The 25912-nt window shown below is 35.9% G+C and overlaps 1 protein-coding gene across 1 annotated transcript; it reads right to left on the bottom strand.

Moving 5' to 3' along the window:
• Nucleotides 1-17241: 17241 nt before the first annotated feature.
• Nucleotides 17242-20471, bottom strand: LOC137723566 (scarecrow-like protein 28). Its single transcript, XM_068462765.1, has one exon. It carries the CDS (start codon nucleotides 19593-19595, stop codon nucleotides 17550-17552), a length of 2046 nt encoding a protein of 681 aa, XP_068318866.1. The 5' UTR covers nucleotides 19596-20471; the 3' UTR covers nucleotides 17242-17549.
• Nucleotides 20472-25912: the final 5441 nt, after the last annotated feature.

Raw genomic sequence — 25912 nt, 5'->3', positions numbered from 1 at the left:
TAAATGTAGTAACTTGTAACACCTCACTTTGCTGAGAAGGCTAATGAGATGATCTCTGCCAATAAGGATTCAAAAATCCTTCTCGATCGAGACTGGGATAGATAACCAGTCAGTCTCGACGCTGTGCTGTTTATCCAAACTCAAGGTGCTCCGCGGTCGGCTAATTCTACGACAACAATGCTGTTTATCCAAACTGAAAATGTTCGCCGGTTACCTTTATAGTGTTATTTATCCAAACTGAATGTGTGTTGGCGAAAAAAGAAAATAAAAAAAATCTCAAGGTGTTTAAGAGGTTTGCGCTGGGCAGTTGTGTGTTGAATTCGAGGTCCCTTTTGTCATTGCCACTGCCTCTATTTATAGATTTTGTAATGCTCAATCACTCAAATAAAGTATTCCAGTGTCATTCTAACTCTCAGCATCAGGATATTGTGATAAAAAACCTTTTTGATAATATCCCTCAAAGTCAAGATTCCTAGGGTTGATGTTGTGTGCTCCTTTCATCTTTGCAGAACACCAATCTAATCCAAAGATTGGTTATAATATTTAAATGTCGTGGATCTCTGTCATCCAAATTCCATGTACCAATGACATTCCAATTTGCATCATTATCTTGACTTCAACATTATCCCAAAACCATGCATCTTGACTATCCAAACCTCATCTTAATGCACCATAACTGTGCTGCTCAATCTGATAATAGGAGTCCCAAGTCCAATTGAATTGTACTGCTTGCTCAGAAACTTACTTTGCATCTTATTATCCCGTATAAGAAAATATCAAGATAATTTGTTAAACGATAATTATTATGATAAAAATCATAATATTATCTTTCAATAATAACAAAATTATCTTCACTTTTCATCCGACGGTTGAGAGCTATGCTCACTCAATAGCCTTGATTGCATGGGCTGATTGTGTAAATTTGGATCCAAACAACATGATGGATTCGTATGTTAGAATTAGTTTGTATCTTAGCACAGTTGTTAGTTGGTATCTAAAGCTATGATAGGCTTTTGGATTAATTTAGGACCATTTGGAATTAGATTTTAAGAGAGTTAAAATTATTTATGGAAAAAACACATGATATGTATTTTTTCCACAAAATTATTTGAAGCTTTTTTATTGAAGTGATTTTACGAAGAAGCATATAAAACGTGCTAGTCTTTATGTAATCACTTTCAAACAAGCCTTGATTAGAATTGGACCAAATTCCACTTGAAAAAGGAGCTTAGTCAGCTAGAAGCAGGAGAACTATTGAAATTCAAGACCAATGAAGACTTGTTTGAAAATTAACTAAAGTTTATCCATGGTAGTGAAAACTGAAGACCACCTACCAAAAGTTGTGAAAACTGGCAAAGTTGGCATAATTAACTAGGTCAAGACTTCTAGTAGTTTTCAATTTTTTGCATTGGATGAAACTGTCTGCCAATATCCTGACACGTGCAGCACGTAGAAAGTTAGAAACTAAGAAATTAATCAACAAACAACAACGAATATTAGTCAATAATGACGTGCTCGGGTAAGAAAAATTAGTATGGAGTACATATAAATATACTGCTTACAACCAAAGAACTGAGCGATAAACCAGAAATATAATTCAGTCATACCTACTTGCAAACTGCAGTGCCAACCACATGTTTAGCTTTTTTTAGTTGGAAACCACATGTTTAGCTTAATCATTTTGTCTTCTCTAAAAAAACATGGGAATTACTCCTGGTCGTTTCATCGTTGTCAACTTCTTTTCAAGAAAATATCCCAACTTTTTATCAATTTCAATTGAATTATGTCGGAGAAATGTCTAGAAAATACCCCCAACTCTTTATTAATTTATGGGATTTCCTTTGAGGGTGATGTTAAATATGAAAACCTACGTCTGTTTAATAATTTTGAAAATTGACTGAAATGATGAACATACAAATTTTAATTGTTAAAATGATCACTTTCGAAATTTTATTATATGTCGTCCATGTTTGATTGACAATGTCGCCAATTATTTGACAATGTTGCTAATTTAGGGGGAGCAACAATTTTGACATTTGTAGTTTAGCTTCTACCACTCTTTACTCGGAATGCATGAAAATCATAAAGTGCTCATCTGAAGTGTCAAAGAGAATGCCAAAATCATTACTATTTACGTATGTCATCGAGTTAACTCTAATTATGATTGTTGTTGTTAAGGATCGTATGGAGTATGTAAAACCTAAATATCTACTATATATATGTTGACTTCTTCTAAATAGAGTCATAATTAGTTTTCTATGGACGAGTGATGGAAATGTAGGCTTCGTAACTTATAGTTCTTTTATAAGTTAAGAACCCTAATAGCTAGAACAAAAAAACCTAACGTGTATGCATGCAGGTTTCCTTTCGCTGATGTAGAACTCTTTTACTTTGACATCCTCCTACACCCCTCATGTGTGGGACTCTTTTTTATTTTACTTTTCATATATTCATTTTTTAAAAAAGATTTATCTCTTTAATTTGTTGGAGACTATTTTAACATACATTTCTTACAGTTCTTGGTATTAAAAAAATGGAACTTTAACGAAAATCTTTCGATACAATTTATTTTAATAAAAAATTATATTTTTACACTAAAAAGTTAATTCTGGTATTATTCACTTTACCTTTTATTTTATCTTTATCGTTAAAATTCAAAGTTTTCAAACCCTTATTTATTAATTTTCCTTTAAAAAAATGACTTAATAGCTAGGCAACTAATCAACAAATATAAAAGCACTCGATCGAGTTCGAGTGTTTATCGACAAAAACATAAAAGGTACGCGGCTATTCTTTCTTTCAATTGGTAATCCATTATTATAACACCGAAGCCATCATCCCTACTCCCTAGTTTTCCCTAAGAAAAGGGACCAACCGGTAGCTTAATCATGTCAGTTTGCTCTTTAAGAGGTTGAAAAAACGCACAGTTATTTCAATCTTCTCCTTTGCATTATGTGTAATTCACACAATGTCAGAATTCAACTCAAGACATGGCGTGTGGAATAAAAATTTAAAATTCGTCTCCATCACTAAACCACCCGTGTAATTTCCCTACTCCTTAGTATGAATTAGTAATGTTTTGTTACTTTGGTATCCCATTAATTCAAAAGAAATGAGTGGTTTTTGAATTCCAAAATCCAAACGAATGAAAGGAAAAGAATACGTAGACAAATCGTCCAAAATAATAAAGTAATAAGGGGAAAGATGTGAACCGTTGGGGATGCGTACAAGTAGCAGAAAGCACATTGAGGACATCAACGTGGATATATATGAGTCAGCTCCGACGTGTGATGCTAATTTTTAGGGTTTTCATGGTCAGGGACTGAGTAGGGTTTTCCCTCAAATAAAATAGAGAAGGGCGGCTTAAATAAGAGGGTACGGCAAAAAAAAATTATATTTTAATTTATGTGCATGATGAACTCATTTTTTTTTTGTTTTTTTGTTTTTAACAAATGGACTCATATTTTAGAATTAGTTTGTATCTTGGCACAGGTTTTTTTATTTATTTATTTTTTAATTATTTATTTTATTTTTAAAAAGAACTAGTTGTTGGCTTCATCATATAGTGCATCTTTTCGGGAATCGGAAGACTCATAGAGACATTTTGTTAGAGAAAATGTAGAATTATGGAGAATAATCTGAAAATTGACTTTGAGGTACGACTTGAATAGTTTGCTTAAAGTGTTATTTGCCCCCACTCGAATGAGTTTGCTAAGGGGTTCTTAGCAAATCACTTCCAGGATACAACAAAGTATGGAATATTCGATTAGCAAAACCGAACTATATTCCCTTAGAAATAACTAGAAAGAAATTGTATGAATGTGATGGAGAGAGAAGACAGTAAGGAATGTAGAAATAAATTTCTGAAATTGTGTATGAAACATTATGCCACAATAGGTATTTATAGGCATTAAAGCACCCGTTTATCGAACTCTTTCATTTTAGTTGAAGATATACAACCCTTCTTAATAGTGTTAACCCAAAAGACATGTCTTCTATTTAATATTTTCAGAAAATAAATATTGACTAATTACATCTTTTGATTCTACTCATACAATTTGAGTAATCATCATGTTTTTTAACGAAAAGTTGCAACCATTCAACAAAATGTGCAAAAGATTGAATGAAACCTAACCTTTTGTAAAGGATGCCGCATGTACATTTGCTGCGCACTGCAGCACCTTTATCATACACACGCATTTTGATTAATGCAAGTCATTATATATATATATATATATATATATATATATATATATGTGTGTATATTTATTTATTTATTATTGAATTCTCTAACAATCCTTCCCAATTTCAATAATATGATAAATAATATATTATAACAATTCTCTCTTTATAATTAATCACAAGCATACTGATATAATCATGCATACAATAAATGTGTCTTTCGAATTAAACCTTTAATTAGTGTAAGTAATTCAAAGTTATAACAAATGCAATGGTGACCTAAGTTTAAACCACATATTCTTATGTTAAAACCGGAATCGCTACACACATAACTATGTCTTATTTCCTTAAAGAAATTTCTGAAGTAATTAAGCATTATTATGGCATTGTGCTTCATCCTGGTTTCATGAACATTTACAAGAGAAAACCCAACTCTTGGTAGAAGCGGCACCACTCCTTACGTTCATATAGGTGAGATTCCTTCCCATGTCCCTGCTACTATAGACATAACTACAAATAACCTCATTAAGAGATAAAATTCATCCTCCTAAACGTAGCAGTCTTGCTCTGATCATCTTGGAATGAGCTATATATTAATTTCCAGTGCTTTCACAACCACTTAATAATAACTTGTTATTACCCATTAAACTTTTAAACTAATGATGTTCTAGAGAAAGTCGGGTTACCATTATTGGTGGCTAATTTTTAGTAAAGGGTTTTAACCCTATTCCACTAGATGTACTAACTACCAAAGCTCTTGAAAGTGCTTTCGTTAACGTATCCGCCAAGTTATTACTTGATTTAACATAAATAATATTAATAACTCCATCAGTTATTAATTGCTTGACATATTCATGTCTCAAGCTAATATGTCTAGACTTTCCATAATATACTTTATTGTATGCTCTAAACAAAGTAGCCTCACTATCGCAGTATAAAGAAACGGATGACATTGGTTGTGGCCATAACTTTATTTCCAATAACAAATTTCTAATCCATTACGCTTCTTTACCTGGTGCCGCTAATGTTATAAATTCAGATTCCATAGTTGAATGTGATATACATGTTTGCTTCTTCGAAGCCCAAGATATTGCTCCTTCGGCAATCGTAAAAATCCACCTTGATGTAGACTTATTATCATTAGCATTTGTTATCCAATTTGCATCTGCATATCCTTCAAGTACTGCTGGAAACTCATAGTAAGTTAAACTCAGGTTTATAGTTTTTTTAAGATAACCAAAAATTCTATTTATTGTTTTCCAATGAGCAGTACTTGGATGACTAGTGTATCTAGAAAGTTTGCTTACTGCAAATGCAATATCTGGCCTGGTACAATGCATGGCATACATTAAATTTCCGATTACACTAGCATACTCAAGTTGTGCAACGGACCTACCAGAATTATTAAGCAAAGTTTCACTAGGGTCATAAGGGGTATTTGCTTCTTTTATTTGTAGATGCTTAAACTTATCATAGAATTAATCATTTCAGTGAGTGTTCTATTTTTTCTTTTTGCCAAACCATTTTGTTGTGGTGTATATGATGCAGTTCTTTGATGTATAACACCATGCTCTTCACAAAAAATATCAAATTCATGTGAAAAATATTCACCACCTCTATCACTACGAAGACATTTAATTTTCCTTCCTTTTTGGTTTTCAACTTCAGCTTTATAGCGCTTAAAACACTCAAAGGCTTCATCTTTATTAGACAATAAATAAACATAAGTGAACTTAGAACAATCATCTATAAATATGATAAAATATCTTTTTCCTCCTCTTGTTAAAACACCATTAAATTTACATATGTCAGAATGTATTAAGTCTAATAAATTTGTATTTCTTTCAGCAGTTGGAAAATGTTTCTTAGTCATTTTCGCTTGAATACATGTTTCACATGTATCATTATAATCATCATTACAAGCAATTAAACCAAGTGTGCGCATGTATTTTAAAGATCTAAAATTTATATGTGCTAAAAGTAAATGCCATAAATGAGAGGAAGATTCAACAATATAAGCAGAAGAATTCACTTTATTATTAATACTTAGTTTGAACATCCCATCACAGGAGTACCCCTTCCCAACAAACATTCCATTTTTCAACATTTGTCGAACTCTAGAACAGTCTTTATACCGTTCTTACATAATAAATTTGCAGACTCAAGATTCTTTCTAATTTCTGGAACATGCAGTACATTAAGCAACGTCAATTTCTTCCCAGAAGTAAATTGAAGTTCAACGGTTCCTTTTCCTAGAACCTTGGCAGAATTATGATTCCCCATTAAAACCTCTTGATTGTTCGTTGATGCATCATATGTCATGAATTGTGCCTTGTCATTGCACACATGTATAGTAGCTCCTAAGTCGAGCCACCAATCAGAGGATTTTATTGCCGCTGCCATATTCAGTTCGATAATCATGCCAATATGCATCATTGATACCATTGCAACAATGTTATCAATTCCAAAGTTTTACACCATATTGTGCTATTGATCTTATTGGCATATTCCTCACTTGCTTTTCTGTGTCTACAATCACGAATGTACAATCACGAATGTAATGGCCTTTCTTTCCACAATGGTAGCAGACACCATTTGGATTCTTTTGATTGTTGTTGGAATTGGTCTTCTTAAACTTCCTTTTGTCAATTTTGACTTTGAAGTTCTGTTTGTATTTGTTTCATTCGACAATGTGAACTTTGGATAAATCTTGATTTGCAAAATTCTTATCACGATTTCGATTTTCTTCTTCAATTTGAATACCCTTTTGCAAATCCTCCAAACTAATATCTTCCACTATGCGTAGAAGTTTCTTTCTATAATTATTCCATGTTTGGAGTAATTTTGCCATAATAGCCCTAACTATCATAGGATCCGGAATAATTATTTTAAGTTCACGAAGCTTTGAGACCAAGAGCAATAATTCATGAAATTGGTCTAGGATGGGTTTGTTATCAAACATAGTGAACTCATAATATTTGAACATTAAAAATTTATCGGTACCTCTTTTCGCCATTGTGTGCTTGTGTTCAAATACTTCCCAAATTTCCTTCGGAGATTGAATGTGTGCATACAGGTCATATAAGCGATCAGATAATGTACCCAAGATGACACACCCCGACCGAGATCAGGGCATGCTGGCCGTCACACGAAGGTGACGTAGCCATGTGCGCGTGCGGAAGCTATTAAGATAGTAATGTAAAAGTACGAATAATTAAAAACTAACTAGCATACTAAGTACTAGTGTAGGTGAGACACAATTTCAGAGCAAGTCTACAGCAGTCAAAAGGAAAAGATGCGACATATATACACCCGAAGGTGACCCTACAATGGTGAGTGTCTGTCAGAAGTGTCGGGACACCCTCTGGGATAAACCACCGAACTTGCTAGACCACTAGAACCTGGAGGGGCGCAAAAACAAAAGCGTGAGTGGGCAAAAACAAAGCTCTTTGAAAACTCTTTAGCAAAATACATTCTAACCCCTCGCCGTAAAACCTGTATACTTCCCAGAAAATGAACATATATACGTATGTATAGATATGCCAATCATGCTCCATGATATGCCATTCATGCTCGAGAATATGCCACAACGGAATCTCATAATAAATGTAAATGCTCAAGCGTAAATCACATCAATAGCATACAATCTGACAGCCGGGAGTCACCTAATGTGACCTGTACGGCTGCATATAGAGCTCCAATCTCAACTCAATATCTGAATCTGCACACGAGTCGGAACCACCTAACGTGGTCTGTACGACAGGACTGGGTGTAATATATACGCTCTAGTGCTACAATCACGTGAAGACTGTGCGAATAATCGCGGGTCACCTACGAGTCGGAACCACCTAATGTGGTATGCACGACAAGGCTATGCACCTACTTGGATCCAAGGCGAGCGTGTGGTGCGGGTGAACATCACGTGAAGGACTCTGCCCCTCTCTGGGCGGGAGCACTAACACCGGGGGTGCAGATTATGAGCTCTCTAAGCATTTCAAACTACTACTGCATAACAACATGAATACCACTTACCTGGCACTTACCTGTGCGTCCACAGCACCGAATACACATATATATATGTATGCCACTACTAATACATGCGATGATGCGTAAACAACATTCATATGATGCATGGCATAAAACAAATAACATTTTCTATTTAATTTCTGGGAATATAAATGTATATAGGTATATACGGAAAACAAAAGCCCACTCACTGATAAGTGGAAGGGTCGTAGCCCCCCTGCCTCGAGTGTGCACGCTCGTCCTCGGAATACGAATCACCTATACGCGAAAAAGCTACGAAAACGTTAATTTAAAAGCACGTAAGCAACTTCTCGTAATAACTTCTCATACATTGCTCAAAATGGACAATTGAATATACCAACGTGCTCTACACAACCTCAGGATCACACCCATATTTTTAGAATAATTTTTGGACCACGCACGCGCCCCCACGCGCCGTCCTAGGCACGGACCTACGCGCCCCCACGCGCGGCCACGTGCCATGCACACTGACGGTGTCAACTGACGCCGTCAGGAATATTCCGTTAAACTGACGGAATATTCCGTTAAACTTAACTGACGCCGTCACTGCCGTTAGGAATATTCCGTTAAATTTAACGGAATATTCCCCTTTCTTCTCCGGCGAGACTCCGGCGCCGGCGACGGCGCCGGAAAACTGGGAAATTTTCCAACCGTGTTTTCTCCTTCGTTTTTCAACCATTTTTCACGATCTTTATACCAAAATGAAGCTTAGGACTAGTAGAACAACGTTAGACCACTTTTACAAGCTAAAACTCACTAGATCATACCTGCAACAACGATCCAAGTTCGGCCAACTTTACATCCAACGATCGTGACGTCCAAATTCACCCAACGAACCACTCCGAGGCTCCTTGGGACCTCACAAACACATCTACAAGCTTAGAAATTCCAAAAACACACTAGTTTAGGTTTGCATGAACAGTGTTCAAATCGGCCATGGTGATATCGACGTGAAAACATCGAAGTTCTTACCTGAAAATGGCACCTCTGAACTCCTCTCAACCTCACGAGCACGAGGGTGGTCTTGGTTTCTTGATTGGTGAAGATTTGAGTGTGTTTGTGTGTATGTCTGTATGTTGAAGAAGAAGAAGAGAGGAACTCGGGGAGAGAGAGAGAGAGAGAAGAGACAGAGAAAGACAAAGAGTGAGGGAATGAGGGAGGGAATCTCGGGAGAAAAAGAAAGGGTATGAGTGTGTGTGGTCCTACAACACCACACCACACCACACTAATGTGTAAACGAACAAATTAGGGGTAAAATTGTAATTTCCCATGTACGTTTTAATAATCCCGAGACGGGATGTTACACAAGATGTGTCCTCGACATACCAATTCATCTTCTTCACGATTCTTTCGATCGGCAACCATTTTGTCTGAGTCTTTGTCACTTGGTTCACGAATAGGCTCCAATTTCAGGTCCAACACATGTATGACATTTAGGACAGTAAGTATGAAACACATCTTGTCATTCCATTGGGTGAAGTTTGATCCATCAAATTTGTCTAACTTGTAGACATCTTGATTGATAATCTTCAAAGTCATGTTATCAGACTTTTTCTCCATGACAAAAATAACACTTTAAGATTGTTAGAGAAAATGTAGAATTATGGAGAATAATCTGAAAATTGACTTTGAGGTACGACGTGAATCGTTTCCTTCAAGTGTTATTTGCCCCCACTCGAATGAGTTTGCTAAGGGGTTCTTGGCAAATCACTTCCAGGATACAACAAAGTATGGAATATTCAATTAGCAAAACCGAATTATATTCCCTTAGAAATAACTAGAAAGAAATTGTATGAATGTGATGGAGAGAGAAGAGAGTAAGGAATGTAGAAATAATTTCGGAAATTGTGTATAAAACATTATGCCACAATAGGTATTTATAGGCATTAAAGCACCCGTTTATCGAACTCTTTCATTTTAGTTGAAGATATACAACCCTTCTTAATAGTGTTGACCCAAAAGACATGTCTTCTATTTAATATTTTCAGAAAATAAATATTGACTAATTACATCTTTTGATTCTACTCATACAATTTGAGTAATCATCATGTCTTTTAACTAAAAGTTGCAACCATTCAACAAAATGTACAAAAGGTTGAATGAAACCCAACCTTTTGTAAAGGATGCCGTATGTACATTTGATGCGCACTGCAACACCTTTATCATACACACGCATTCTGCATAATGCAAGTCATTATATATATTTATTTATTTATTATTGAAATCTCTGACACATTTCAGCATTCTCTGGCCATCATCGTGTAATTTACCAGTGTCTAAAATCGAACCTAGGACGTGCCATGTGAAATACTAGCCTGAAATTCATTCTCAACTATTGAGTCACCTCATGGTGGTTACATTGGCACAATTAGTTGGTAAAACATGGTTGGCAGTTGAAATCTATTGCAAAAGTTTGATTAATACCATATGAAACCGAAATTGATAAACTTTTGGATCGAAAGTCAAATCTTCTCGATCGATTATATTTTGTTAATAATATAAAAAGCATAACATAAATAATGCATGTGGGTTATTTTCTGATTTTTCTCTTGTACTACAAAATTAACAGGACATATTAGATTGTAAAAGTAGTTATCAATTGATATATAAATTATAAGGGTAAATTACATAATACCCCGTTAGATTTGATGTCTATTACAACCTCATACAACATCTTTAAAACATTTCACTTTCATATCTCACATACTATTTTATTTCAAAATAATACATCTGTTACATTTTACATCCATTGATCCGTTAAGCACTGACGTGGCTGCCAAATGTGTGCCACGTGGCAAAAAAAATAATTTTTTAATTAAAAAAAAAAACTTGAATCTTCTAAAAAATAAAAAAAAAACTTAGAAAACGCAGAACCTGCCCCCGCAACCTCCCCCCCCCCCCCCCAAGTCTCCCAACCACCTCCCTCTCCTCCACCCTCTTCACCTCCCCTCCCATCCAAAAACCCACCCCACCCCCACCTTCCTCAAGCCCTTTCTCCTCTTCACCCCAACCCCTTCCCCACCCCCCCCCCCCAACCCACCCACCTTCTTCCCTCCTCCACACCTCACTCCTTAAATCCACACTCATTCCTCCCATTTTCACCTCATGAACCCGGTGATGGCAGCGTAGACGAGATTTGGGTCTTTTTTTTCTTTTCTTCTGGGTTGAAGATAAGGGGTCGGGGGAAGAAGATGAAGATGAGGGAGAAGAGAGGGGAGGGGAGGAGGAGGGGGGAAGACAAACTGAGGGGGTTTTTTCTTTTTTTTCTTTTTTCCTAGGTGGCAAGGGAAAGAAGATGAAGATGGGAGAGAAAAGATAAGGAGGAGGAGGAGGAGGGGGGGAAGATGAACTGAAGGGCTTTATTTATTTATTTTTCCTGGGTTGCAGGGGGAAGAAGATGAAGATGGGGGAGGAGGAGGAGGAGGAGGGGGAGGGAGGTGCATCTGCGTGGGTCGTGGAGGGATAAGGTTTTTGGGTTTGGGGGTTGCGGGGAGGTGTGTATCAACTTTTGTTTTTTTTTTTTTTTTTCATTTAGAAGATTTAAAAAAAAAAAATCTTTGCCATGTGGCACACATTTGGCAGCCATGTCAGCACTTAACGAATCAATGGATGGAAAATGTAACGGAGATATTATTTTGAAATAAAGTAGTACGTGAGATATGAAAATGAAATGTTTTAAAGATGTTGTATGGGGTTGTAATATAGATCAAACCTGAGAGGGTATTATGTAATTTATCCAAATTATAATTATATGTTATCAATTTCATAGTAAATAATGCAACATATCAAGTCATTCACATTAATTATGTCAAACGATAAGAGTGGTTGGAAAAACACGTTATAACTAGGTTGGGTCAATAAATTTGATTCACTTTCCCGCTGTAACAAAGGGGAAAACCTAACCTACGTTAGCCTTTGGGCTTAATTTAGGACCATTTGGAATTAGATTTTAGGAGGAGTTAAGAAGAAGCACATCATAAATATTGTAGAGCAAAAAATAATTAAGAAAATTATGGAGATGACATGTGAGTTTTTGGGTGAAAAAAATAAAATTACTTTTAAGGTACATTGGGATTCTCACGCGCATGCAACGGACAATAACGGCTCAATCAAGAAAGAATCAAAAGTGATCAAAATGATATTTATTCAAATCCCTCTTTATCACTCCTCATCAAATCCTTATTCAAAAGGTAACTCTCAAAACTTTCTATTTAATTTGGGATTAATTACCATGTTAATTGCAAGATATTATTTCACATAATATCTTGCAATTATTCTCCAAATACACCATATACGGCCGACCACTATTCTTCAAATACATTCTTTTCAGAATTCTAACTTTGACATTGGAGATTCTTCGGCCAAACCCCCCCCCCCCAATTAATCGTGGGCATGTGAGACTTTTGACCTTAATCTTAGGTATTATTATTTTGCAGATGTATTTTCGTCAAAGGAAAAGATAACAGAAATTTACATCCACAAACATTTTTTCCACTAAATTATTTAAAGTGATTTTATGAAGAAGTATACAGGACGTGCTAGTCCTCCTGTAATCACTTCTAAACAAACCATTAATTAGAGTTGGACCGAATTCCACTTGGACAGGAGCTTACTCAGCTATAAGTAGAATAACTGTTTAAATTCCATACCAAATTAAGACTTGTCTGATTTCCAACCAAAAAAAAAAAAAAAAGATTTGTCTGAAAGTTAATTGAAGCGGTAGTGAAGACTGAAGACCACCTACCAAAAAAGTTATCAAAATTATCAAAGTTGGCATAATTAACTAGGTCAAGACATATGCAGTAGAAAGATAGAAACTAAGAAATTAATCAACAAACAACAACAAATATTAATCAATAATCACATGCTCGGATAATTAAAATTAGTAAAACTAAGAAATTAATCAACAAACAACAACAAATATTAATCAATAATCACATGCTTGGATAATTAAAATTAGTATGGAGTACACATAAATATCCTGCTTATAACCAAAGAACTGAGCGATAAACCAGAAATATAACTAACTACAAGTTTAGCTTCTTTTTTTTTCTTTTTTTTATTTATTGTTTTTGGTAGAAACCACATGTTTAGATTAATCATTTCAATTGTCTTCTCTGAAAAATGGGAATTAATCCCACTCTTGGTCGTTTCATCGCTGTCAACTTCTTTTCAAGAAAATATCCCAACGTTTTACCATTTTCAATTGAAGGGGCGTTTTGATATAAGCATCTCGTTTTTAAATTTTTTAGACTAAACATACATTTCTTTTGAAAATTTGATCAAACATTTTCCTAAAATTTTGGTTATTAATTTCAGTTTTTCACATAAGTTCAATTTTGTTTAGAATTTTAGTTTTTCACGACTTTTTCTAGACATTTTGTTTTTTTTTTCTTTTTCTTTTCCTATTATCCCTATATTTATGCATTTATTATCCATCTCTATGCTTCTTTTTTTTTCATTGTTTGTTATAATTTTACTTTTTTTTTTGTGAAAATAGTAGAATATTTATATAAAAAATTGTCAGATTTTATTATTTAGAAGACCCAACACATAATAAAGATTTGTTTGATTACATAGTTACGTCTAATTACCTATAATATGGACACATTTAGTTTTATAGTGGATTTGATTTTTTGTATTTCTCGATACATTTGGAATGTAAATGTACCAAAAAGGTTATCTGATAGGGACATTTGGTTTTGTGGTACATTTGTGATTTTTTGTTCATTTGGTCATTTGGTACATTTGGAATCTAAATGTACCAAAAGGGTTACTTGACAATGGGCGCATTTGGTTTTATGGTACATTTGGTTTCTCTGTATATTTGAAATCTAAACGTACTAAAAGGGTTACATAACAATGGGTACATTTGGTTTTATATATCGTACATTTGACTTTTTGGTACATTTGGTTTCTCGGTACATTTGAAATCTAAACGTACCAAAAGTCGATACTTTTGTTCTCAAATGTACCATAAGTTTTAAGTATATTTTTATATATGTATACGTGAAAAAATATGTATTGAAGACTTTTTATTGAGACATTTTTAATAGAAAGAGAATTTTTTTTTTAAATACTGATAATAAGGTAATGAGGAATTAGTTAATTAATTTTTTATTTTATTTTATTAAAAAAATATCATTTAATGCGTAGTAAGGGATTGACGAAATTAAATTCCTATGTTATAGGCAATTAGTTGCTAAGCTACCTTATGCTTCTATATAAATGCATTTAAATTAATGACATGGAAATTAAATAAATAGAAAATTATTGAGGTGGCAATTGATCAAGGCACCTTAATCAAATCTTTAAAAGGGATGAATGTTTAATCTAACAACTATAGAAAAGATGTAGGGCATTCTAATTTTCCCTAAAATTATGTCGGAGCGTGTCAAGAGAGTATAATGAATATTGATTAATCAATATATGGGGTTTCCCTGATGTTAAATATGAAAATCTACATACAAATTTCAATAGCTAAAATAATCACTTTTCAGAATTTTATCTATATGTTGTCAATGTTTGATTGACAATGTCGTTAATATTTGCCAATGTCGCTAATTTAAAGTTAGCTATAATTTTGACACTAGTAGCTTAGCTTCTAGCACTCTTTACTCGAAATGCATAAAATCATGAAGTGTTCATATGAAGTGTCAAAGAGAATGCCAAAATTATTACTCTTTTAAGTATGTCATTGAGTTAACTCTAACTAGAATTGTTGTTGAGGATCGTGTGGAGTATGTAAAACCTAAATATCTTCTATATATATATGTGTAGAATTATATAATTAGTTTTCTATGGTCGAATGATGGAACTTAACTTATAGTTATTTTATAAGTTAAGAACCCTAATAGAGAACAAAAATACCTAACGTGCATGCATTCCTTTCCCATCGAGATCATTACACATTTACCACAGAAGGTTTCGATTTTCAGAGAATGGTACGTACAGGCGTACCTACTACAGTACTTGATATCTAGATACCAAGTACAAGTGCCATTATGATAGCGTAGCATTAATCTATATACTAATTAGATTTATAGCCGTTTTATGTTACAGGAAGAGCCCCAAATCATTGTCGAGGATGTCATGGCAACCATCACATGCATTGCTGTACTAACGAGGATGAAGAGGAAGAAGACAATGAAGATGAATAATTGACAACAACTTGAACAAATTGACACCGCCAAATTTAGGTCTTGATATCGACATTAGCGGCAAATCTAAGGAGGAGGGGCCATCTCTCCAGCAAATTGTTCTTCCAACTTTGTATTGATATTATAACCCTGGCCGGTGCCATACAACAATGTCATAAAAATGATCAAATCAACAACCTTGTGGCTCAAATTTAGGTTTCTTTTCTGCATTTGGAGGCTGTCAGCATCAAATGTTTTATTCATGATTATAAACGATAGAATATCTATAGAGCAATTCAGATAGAACGGAACAATTCGTCTGTAATAGTCACACGATAAATATACAGCTAGTCACAAATACAAATTGAAATCAACACACAAGTAGTATCCAACTTACATCTACGTGCATGTGCTTTGGAGCAGGGACACTATAGTCAAATAGAGGCAATTAACTACTACTAAAGTAAGCATCAAAACTTTACCTAGGTGAGATTTTTTGTTCCACTATATAATAAGAGGCAAATTATGTTGAGTTTGAAGAAAGTTGAGATTCACCATAAAATCAATTAGTAATATGGGAGTAACCCAATCTCTTATCAACTTTTGCAAGATTTTTTCTTTCACCGATATAAGATTCTTTTACCTTCACGTCCCCACAGATTTTAACTTATAATGAATAAAATTTCCCTAGCTATTGTTCCACCGGGCGGTGCTAAGTTCGGTTTCGTATTAATTTAGCATGGTCCGCTATAGACAATGAAAGAGGAGACTAAGATCAAATTATAATTATATTATTCTAATCCTAGATAACTTATTTTAATTCTATATTATTCTATAACATAACGGCATCATGATATCGTATAAAGTGATAAACAATGTTGTTGATGGCTGGAAATTTGTGAATTTCAAAAGAAGTGTCAGATGATTCAAATACTAAAAGGATGATCTCTCTGATATCAAATATATAATCACATACTGACGATAACATTTGAAGATGACTTGAAAACTTAACCAAACAAAACAATTTAAGCTACCAAATGTGAAAGCTCATGCATGCTCAACCAAGAAAAACCCAATCCAATTGTTTTCTTGGGCCCACTTGTCCATTCTTATTACCAAATTTTCACATCAAAACATGCCTTCAAGCATTTTTTTTTTTGGAGTAGTTGAGACTCGAGATATTACTTGTCACTTTTTGTATGTATGACACTGTCACTCCTGAAGTACGTGCCGGTTGCTGCCGTATTCATATAGGGGCCTGTATGCATTTTATTATTAGAGATGTGATATCCACACATCTTTTTTTACTTTTCTCATATCTTTTTAGCTTTCGGTCGTCGGATCAGATGAATTGAAAAAAATCAACGGACAAAAATTAATAAGGGGTGTATGAGAAGTAAAAAATGATGTGTGGATAGCATACCCCTATTATTACACATGAGAAATTGTCCAATGTTCTTTTGATCTTCTCTTTGAGCATGACTGTCACGAGAGCAAAAGACGCTTGACAACTTGCTCCAAAAACGACTTGCCAAAATTGCGTGCGAACGCTATCTTTCCCTTAAGAGATGCTTATGGATTTCGAGACTTGAATTAAAACATTAGAAATGAATGCAAATAGTTGAATTTAAACAAACTTTTCTTCCATTTTCTGATAATATCTGCACATAACCAGTGTTTGTAAATGCAGACTAACAAATGCATAGAGGGAGAATGAGGGATAGAGAGAGAGAGAGAGAGAGAGAGAGAGAGAGAGAGAGATGAACAGCCATATCATATATAACAATGGAATTTTCAGCTACATGATCCATTAATACAAAGTAGAACAAATGACCAATCAAATAGATAATGTGACTTCACTTCACTTGACTTATTTAATAAAGAATTTCAACATTACATAAAGAATCAAAGAATAAACAGAAATTGGATTGACTCAGAATACTAACAACAACATGGACTGCAAAGAATTGAAATCAAATATCAACCTACAACTGCTGTAATTCTTACAAAACAAATGATTCTGACACTATCGGACGAAGATTTATCTGCAACAAAAGAATGAATGAATACTCGTGACAGATTTCCCCTACATACAAAGAATTCTGTATCCCTTTTTTCTGTATGCAACAATGGAATAAAAGTGACTGTATTGTGTACGAAGAAACTAAAATCCACGGCTATTTAACTTGGTTGCGAAAATGATGACGAGCTGCCTGCTGCATCAACTGGTGTCCATGCTGAGACTGTGTAAAGAGGCTGATCCATCCAACTTAGAGTAAGTGCTTCTGCTGCTCCGTCTTTCTCTTGCTTCTTCACGGTGTAATTCTCACTAGCATACATCTTTAACAGAAACTGGCTCTGAAGCATTTCCCTCTCCGTTATCCCAACGCATCGAAACCCTTCTTGCTCCATCAACTTCCTCCACTTCTCAAAGCTCTCGTGCCTCTCCAGCCTGTCGCTTCCTTCACAAGCAATGATGTTCCTAATTTCTTGTGCAAACATCTCCTCTACTTTGATCCTGGCCTGGCTCTCAAAGGGAAGACTAGAACCAATCGAGTCAAAGATGGCAGAGTAGTACTTCAATGAGTTGGAGACTCTTGTCTCCAACTTGGACTCATTGTGCTCGGCCTCTTGCTCTGCCATAAGGACTATTGTTGGGTTTGTACTTCGAATGAGTCCCAAAAAATCCCTCAGCGCTCCTCCTGTTGCGTCATAAAGCGTCTTGTGCAGTTGGAAAACACAATTCACAGCCACACTCTCATGCTCCTTGACATGAAGCATCCAAAGCCTCACATCCTCCAATCTATCCACAACCGGGTGGAATTCAAAAGGTAGGTTCAGTGCCCCAGCAAATCCAGCAAGCCTATCTCCCGTCTCATTGAGCTCTTGCTTCGACTCCCCTATCCCTGTGATCCTAACATGGCTCGGAGGATTGGTCCTCGACGCCAAACTCTGGAACAAACTGGGCCACTGCAGCCCTTGTTTGATGTCGAAATCTATGATGTGAACCCTGTCCTTCCCTTCAAAAGCTCTCAGCAGTATCTCATTTGAAGTGAAATGAACAAATTTTGGAATTGGGCTAACCTGGTTTAGAAGCCTCAGCTCAATCCCAGAGTCCTCATCCCTTCGATCAAACTTTCGAGGAGCATTGATCTGAAACACATGAGGCCAAAGCCTTGTGACTCTCAGAGATAATGCCTCAGTGTAATAAGCAGAAAGCCGGCTTATAGCACTTCCTTTCGGCGAAGCAAGCTCCCCCAACTTGGCTATAAAATGGTTGATTGCTGCAATGTTCTTCAACCCAATTGCCTCCACACAAGCTGTAAGCAAGCTGACAAGCTCAAACCCTAGATGCTCTGCCTCACTCTCATCATCCTCCTCCTCCTCTGCCACAACCCCTGCTCCTCCATGTGGGACATAAGGATTCCGAGTACCGTTACCTGTGTCGTGTTCGGAGGCACTCTCATTTACCCTCAAAGCCAGGCTCTGGCTCTCCGACGAAGTACTCGACCCTGCTGATCCTTCCCCCACCAGTCCACGGCTAGCCTCGCCGCCGCCATCCTTCTTCCCCAAGTCAGTAATCTCAGTCACAATTGAGTCCAACCAAGGATTGTTCGACAACGGAAGAGGCTGCGAAATCTCCTCTGCCGGAACATAACAAACCCTCTCTTCATCCCCTGAACATGTCAGAGAGAACGGAGGCTGAGTCGTCGGAGGGAGATGGAAGCCAGGCTGAAACCAAAAATTCCCACCACCCAATTGGCCTAAACTCAAACCACCGCCGCCTTCGCCGTCACCGCCATTATCCCCACAACCCCTTTTCCTCTTTGCCCTTTTTCTGAAAGACTCATCATCATCCACCGGCTCCGCGAACCTCTTCCCTCTCTTCTTCTCCCCCCAAAACTGATCATGATTCTCCTTCCCTGTCTCCACGAACGCCGCTGTTGCCGTCACAGGACCGCTGGTAGCCAGAGGAGGCAACCGGATGCTCTGCTTCAGAGAACAACCGCCCGCCTTCGAATCGATCGATTTCTCAACCGAAAGCCCCACAGGCCTAATGGGTTGCGACCTTGAGGTGTCCTTGCGGGGAAAACTGCATGGTAAGTCCAATCTCTGCGTGCTCATCGATGGTAGCTGGAAACTGCAAGCTTGTAACTGGGCTGCTGCTTCACTCCTCAATCTATGCCTTGGTGACAACAATGTGGAACTAGAGCACCCAGCCAACATATTCTATGATCTTCCTACTTTTTTTTCAATTTTCTTTTGGTAATCTTTGGTTAATTTCTGTGCAGCTAAAGATCCACCCACCCAATGTTTTTTGTTTCAATTTCTTTTTTGATCTCCCTAGCTATCTCTTCTTCCTTTCGGGTTTTCGAAAAATGTATGAACTTTTGAATGAATGTGTGAGATTAAAAGAGAAAATCCAGAGAGATAAACTATGTGAGTGAGTGAGTGTGTGAAAAAATCAACAAATAGGAATAAATAGGAATCCGATGAGTGAATAAATCAATCAAATGGTGTTTGTGTATAAGTGCTGTTTTTCCTATATGTGTGTTTTTTTTAATGCAACAAAGAAGAGATTATGCTAAAAAATTCCAAACCCAAATCAAAGAATCAAAGAATTTTTATAAATTCCTACAACAACAAGATCATCGGATTCCGAAACGTTCAAAGAAAGCTCATTGGGAAGAAGAAAAGGTTTGATTTTGGATCACCATGGAGAAAAGAACGGAGTGATATGGAGTAATGCAGATACATACATGGCGGATGATCAAACTCCGAGAAACTTTGAGGCCCAGACCAGCATTTGAATCCCCCATGGAGAACAACACCATGGCTGAAGCAGAAACCAAAAACCCTTTAAGCTTGCATGCGTGAAAAAGATGAAGATCAAGCAGCTCTCTCTGTCACTCTCTCTCTCTCTCCTCTCTCTGTTACTCTCTCTCTCTCTTTCCTCGCTCTCTGTCACTCTCTCTCTACCCAAAAGAACCGAAAACCATAGAACACTTGTGTTTTTATATATTAACAGGGCTTTTGGTTCTCTCTCTCTCTCTCTCTCTCTCTCTCTCTCTAGACAATCTCCATGACTGTCTCGATCATGGAATTTTTCATTTAATTTTGTAAATTGTATGAAAAAAATGGAGGGCAAAGAGCAGTGAAAAGGGTGTTGGAAAAAGGCCGATGGGGGAGTTGGGATTTGTGGGCCGTGTGATTGAGATCCGACGGCGGAGAGAGATGGGGTATATGACCGTTGGGGGTTGTCGGTGAAATATGACCGTTGGGGGGGGAAGAGGGTTTGGTGTACGGAAATGGGGGTGTGTGGACACGTAGGGCGCACGTGCCTGTGCCTGCTTTCCTCCTGCCTGCACTTCACTCGACCGTTCAGGTACAATCATCATTGGGGTTTTTTTTATATTTGGATTCTGTTTAATTTCCACTTAACTTAATTAAGTATGGTTTAAACTGTTAAACCATACTTAATTAAGTTAAGTGGAAATTAAACTTTAACTTCCTTAACTTCTTTCAGGGCCCCCTGAGTCCTGACCAAGCAGATTTTTTGACACGTGGTGGCCAAAGCTTCTGCCATGTGTACTTCTTCCATTTTTGCATTCATATTATTTTTAACATCTATGAAATATATTAATATGAAAAATAAATTCTGAAGTCTTGTTGACAACCTCTCATGTAAGCATTATTGATTTCTAATTTTAAACCATGTGAATCAAACCTACAAGCATCAAAGGCGAGTAATCAATCTTGTGCTCACATCCAACTAATTTTAACATTCTTTTTCGACATTCATACGATAAAAACTGCTAAAACAACGTCTAATTAATACTTGATTAGGTAGTAAACTTTATGTGCATTCTCACTTGCAAACAAAACATTTTACATTAGGACAATTCTTAGTTTCTAACCGTTTAGTCTTAGAACCCAATTTTCATACCCCAAATGGACTTTTAACTTTCATACCCCACCTGTTGTCTTAATTTCAATGTTGAATGGCCTTTTCACATTGCAAAAAATAGATAGAACCCAAGAATTATTGAGTTTGAAAACAAGAGGACAATTGCTGTAGTATTATTCGTCCACTTCATTGAGCAAGAAAATGAACTCTTCAACGGTGAGGATCCAAGTATTATCCTATTACGCTTAAGAGTTTAAATTATAACATGTCAATCTACATGCTATATCTACTAGACAATCAACGTATATTCAATTATTCCTAAGTGTTGGTGTTTGTCCTTGAGTTTTTGTGTTATCATATATAAGATGTGAATTATAACGATGAATAATACATTATCTTAAATCCCTTAACGTGTAGCATTCTTATGTTAGATATCTAAATTACCAATCTTAACTGAACTACCTATTTGTAGCATTATAAAGTAACTTGTTACACGTCTGTGAAGAAAGTTTTTCTCATGTAGTAACTTATATAAAAGGAAGGTATTCTTTGATTTCTCCTCTGAACTTGTATCGAGTTGCCAGTTTACTCACTCAATTTTTATTTTAGTCAATTACTACCATAAAATTTTATTAATAGCTGCTTACCACCATGCCGTTAGATTTTCAAATTTACCATCTGTTTTACCCACAATCATAGGGAATCTGATTGGTACGTGATAAATTTTAACGAAAAATTAGATGAAAAAATGGAAAATCTAACGGCAAGATGGTAATCAGCTATTAATAAAATAAATTCACTAAGGTAATTAGTTAAAATAAAAGTTGAAGAGATTAAATTAGCAGCTTAGTACGAGTTCAAGAGAAAATCGACTGATACTTTTATAAAAGGAGTAATGTTTCAAAACTCATATGGTGGGATGTGAGAGAGAGAGAGAGAGAGAGAGAGAGAGAGAGAGAGAGAGAGAGAGAGAGAGAGAGAGAGAGAGAGAGAGAGAGAGAGAGAGAGTAATGACACTTGCATTTGGAAAGGGATCCGGATCCCTTCCTCCTAATCCACCAAATCAGGAAATCCGTGTCGTTGAAAATCGATCAAACGGCTGAAGTTATTATAATTTTTAAAGTGGGTCCCTGTTTGTAGTTGTTAGATCAAATTTCAACGGTACGGATCCCGTGATTTGGTGGATTAAGAGGAAGGAATCTGGTGAGGATCCATTTCCCTTGCATTTGCATAGAAAAGGTTCATATGGTGGGATGAGAGAGAGAGAGAGAGTAATGACACTTGCATTTGGAAAGGGATCCGGATTCCTTCCTCTTAATCCATCAAATCAGGGAATCCGTATCGTTGAAAATCAATCAAACGAATGAAGTTATTATAATTTTTAAAATGGGCCCCTGTTTGTGGCTGTTGGATCAAATTTCAAAGGTACGGATCCCATGATTTGGTGGATTAAGAGGAAGGGATCCGGAGAGGATCCCTTTCGCTTGCATTTGCATAGAAAAGGTACCAGGCTAGGGTAGGGGGAAGTTTGGTTAGGCTTTTACCATGCCACATCATTGATAATCCCCAAATGCTTACAAACTGGATTGGGAGATATAGTGTGATTGGTAGACGGAATTAGACCTGGCAATTTCTTACACGATCCGTTAATACTACATGAAAATAACGGGTTTCGGGTTAATACGATAACTAATCGGATCATTATCGGGTCACACGATAATAATCCGTTAATAACGGGTCCTTAACAGGTTTACACGAGAGTGACACGTGGGTAACTTGTTTCGACACGATAAGGAAAAAGTTATTTTGATGATTTTAATTTTTTAAACTACTAAAAAAAACTTACTATAAAATATAATAGGTATAATGAATATGTATATATTGTTTATTAATCATTATTCTATATAAATTTTAAAATTTAAGTTTTATTTATTTATTTTTATAGTATATTATAGACAAAGCACTCGTAGTTGCATCCTCTACGCTTTGAGGATGGATATATGATCGTTTGAATTTTTAAAACCATACAAACTCTCATGAATAGTATTTTTTTAGGAAGTTCAAAATAAACAAAATTCATAATCATTAATGTATAAATTTGAAAGATGTGAAAGCATAATAAACGTTCATAATTACATTCTCAACGCTTAGACGATGGTTACATGGTCGTTTAGATTTTTAAAACCCTCCAAATCTCATGAACAGTGTTTTTTATTTGAGTGCAAAATTAATAATAATTATTGTAGAAGTGTGAAAAATGTAATCACTCGTAATGAAAAGTTTTACAATTTTCATGAGAGGGTCAACTCTGAAATTTAGTATGTATATACTAATTTAGTAGTATGTTTTACATTTTTTTGGGTCAAATTATGTTTTTCATTTTCATTTTTATTGATTTGAAATATATCTTTCTTAACGGGGTAACGGGTCGGGTCATATTACCTGAAAATATTAACGGGTTGATTCGGGTCGGGTCATATTACCCGTTTACTTTAACGGGTATTACACGACAGGACTTGTTAAGTTATCGGGTATGACACGAAAATGACACGAACACGAGACACACGACATGAATGCCAGGTCTACACGGAATGGTATAATACGTGTTACTATATAAATGGTAGGATATGTGTTAAAAAGTTAATAACTTAAAAAATAAAATTTCTCACCATTTATATAAAAACATGTGGTGTACCACTCATGTTTCCGTCATAATGAAAAATCCGGAAGTGAATGGAATTACAACCCTATAGTGTCCACCCTCCAATTTGGGTGTCCTTCTCTTCCCCTCCTATTTTATGCGGTCACGGTTAAGCCACGTCAACATTTTATATTGATTTTTTTATAGAAATAATAAGACAAAAAACAATAAGAATATAAAATATTGACGTGATTTAACCGTGACCGCACAAATAGGAAGAGATGAGAACGACATCCAAACAGGAGGGCAGACAATCCGCCTCCAATCCTCCAATTAGGTATTGGTATAGAGGCCATAATAATTCTGCCAACTCTTTTGATTTGAAACGAAAAACGTCAAAAGTGTAAAAAGACGGTTAAAGTAGTAGTCCAAGGATGCTGTAAAATATAACGTATATCATTGACAGCACCGAAAACGAATCTCACCAAAACGATAATATTCCTCCTCTGCACCCAAAAGTCCAATGTCTCTTGTTTTGTGACCATATTTCTTTACCGTTTGCCCTTTCAACTTTCTACTTTCTTCTTTCCGGAGGATTCGGTTGCACAGTTAACAAAGAAAACGAAATTAAATCAAACGGCGGTGCCTCACCTCCAAGGTGAGTGACTTCGATGATACGGGTATAACATTACTATGACGTCTCGTACTGTACAAGTTACTCTCCTTTTAAAGTATTAACAATATAAAATTCAAAGGTCGGCCTCTACACCCAAAGGTTCCAACAGGATCTTGCATATTAGCATTCGTTTCTCCTTTTGCACATGAAAACAAATTTGAAAATATTTTATATGGTCTTCATTAAAAAGGATCCGACATTCTGAACATTTTAACTCTGTGATCTTTGATCAAAAACACAAAAAAATTAAAATATAATAGTTATAAAATTCAAAATACTGCGAAGTACCATAAAATTTCTGAATATTTTGATGAGTTGTTGACATCTTAAATTTGCAAGTATCCAAATGTACTTGCTACGTTTAAGGAGCCAACTAGACTAACTAGGGTTTGTTCCGACCTAATGCCTAGGTTGAATGATGGGTGGTCGGAATTCATTTTATACAAATTAAGAGTAGAAATTGTGTCTTTATGCCGTAGCCGTTTAACATTATATGATCAATGCTCCCGCAGCTTTAAATCCAGAGGACGAATAGACACAACGAAAGATCATGCAAAAAACGGCAGTAACGAGAAAACGACATCAGAACACATCGTTCCAACTTCCAAACACTAGGGGTGCAACTCGGGCACGTTAGACGGGTTAGATCGTCAACCTAATCCTAACCCAACATTCCTAATTCGGGTTTCGATTGGGTTTGGGTTCATGCGGGTTTATTTGGGTTCGAGCTTATTTGGATTGGGTTCGAGTTTTGTAATTTTATCAAATACAATCTTTTTAACACATTATTTCATAAGATAGATCTCAAATTTTGAACCAAATAATGCAAAGCTATTTAAAATTCAATTTTACACATCTCCATTCATACCGAAAACAAGCCAAACGCATTTTTCAAATTCCAACCATGCAAAGTTGAAATTAAATGACAAAACAATACCAACGTTTTAACAAATAAAACATAAAAGTGACTATCGTTTATTTTCAAATGAAAAGCAAACAACGTTCAACTATAGCTCTCCCAAACTTGTATCTAGCTCACATAATATGAAATGAAACAGGTAATGTGTGCATGAGCTAAATCGAACCCAATAGATTATCGGGTTCAGATTGGGTTGGGTTTAGCCTTTTAAGCGGGTTTTTACTTCATTTTAACCTGCTCAATCAAGTTTGAAATCGAATTAAACATGGGTTGACTCAAGATGACCCAATCTAATTGAACCCCTACCAAACGCGTAGGATCGAAGTTCAACCTAAAGTCGAACCACGGATAAACAGAAAACATTCCCCGAAACTCGTTAAACTAAAATGGCACTGATAGA

This window comes from Pyrus communis, chromosome 17 (assembly GCF_963583255.1).
Source record: "Pyrus communis chromosome 17, drPyrComm1.1, whole genome shotgun sequence".
NCBI lineage: Eukaryota > Viridiplantae > Streptophyta > Magnoliopsida > Rosales > Rosaceae > Pyrus > Pyrus communis.
The sequence above is the reverse complement of the archived record's forward strand: the minus strand, read 5'-3'. Positions and strand labels throughout refer to the sequence as shown.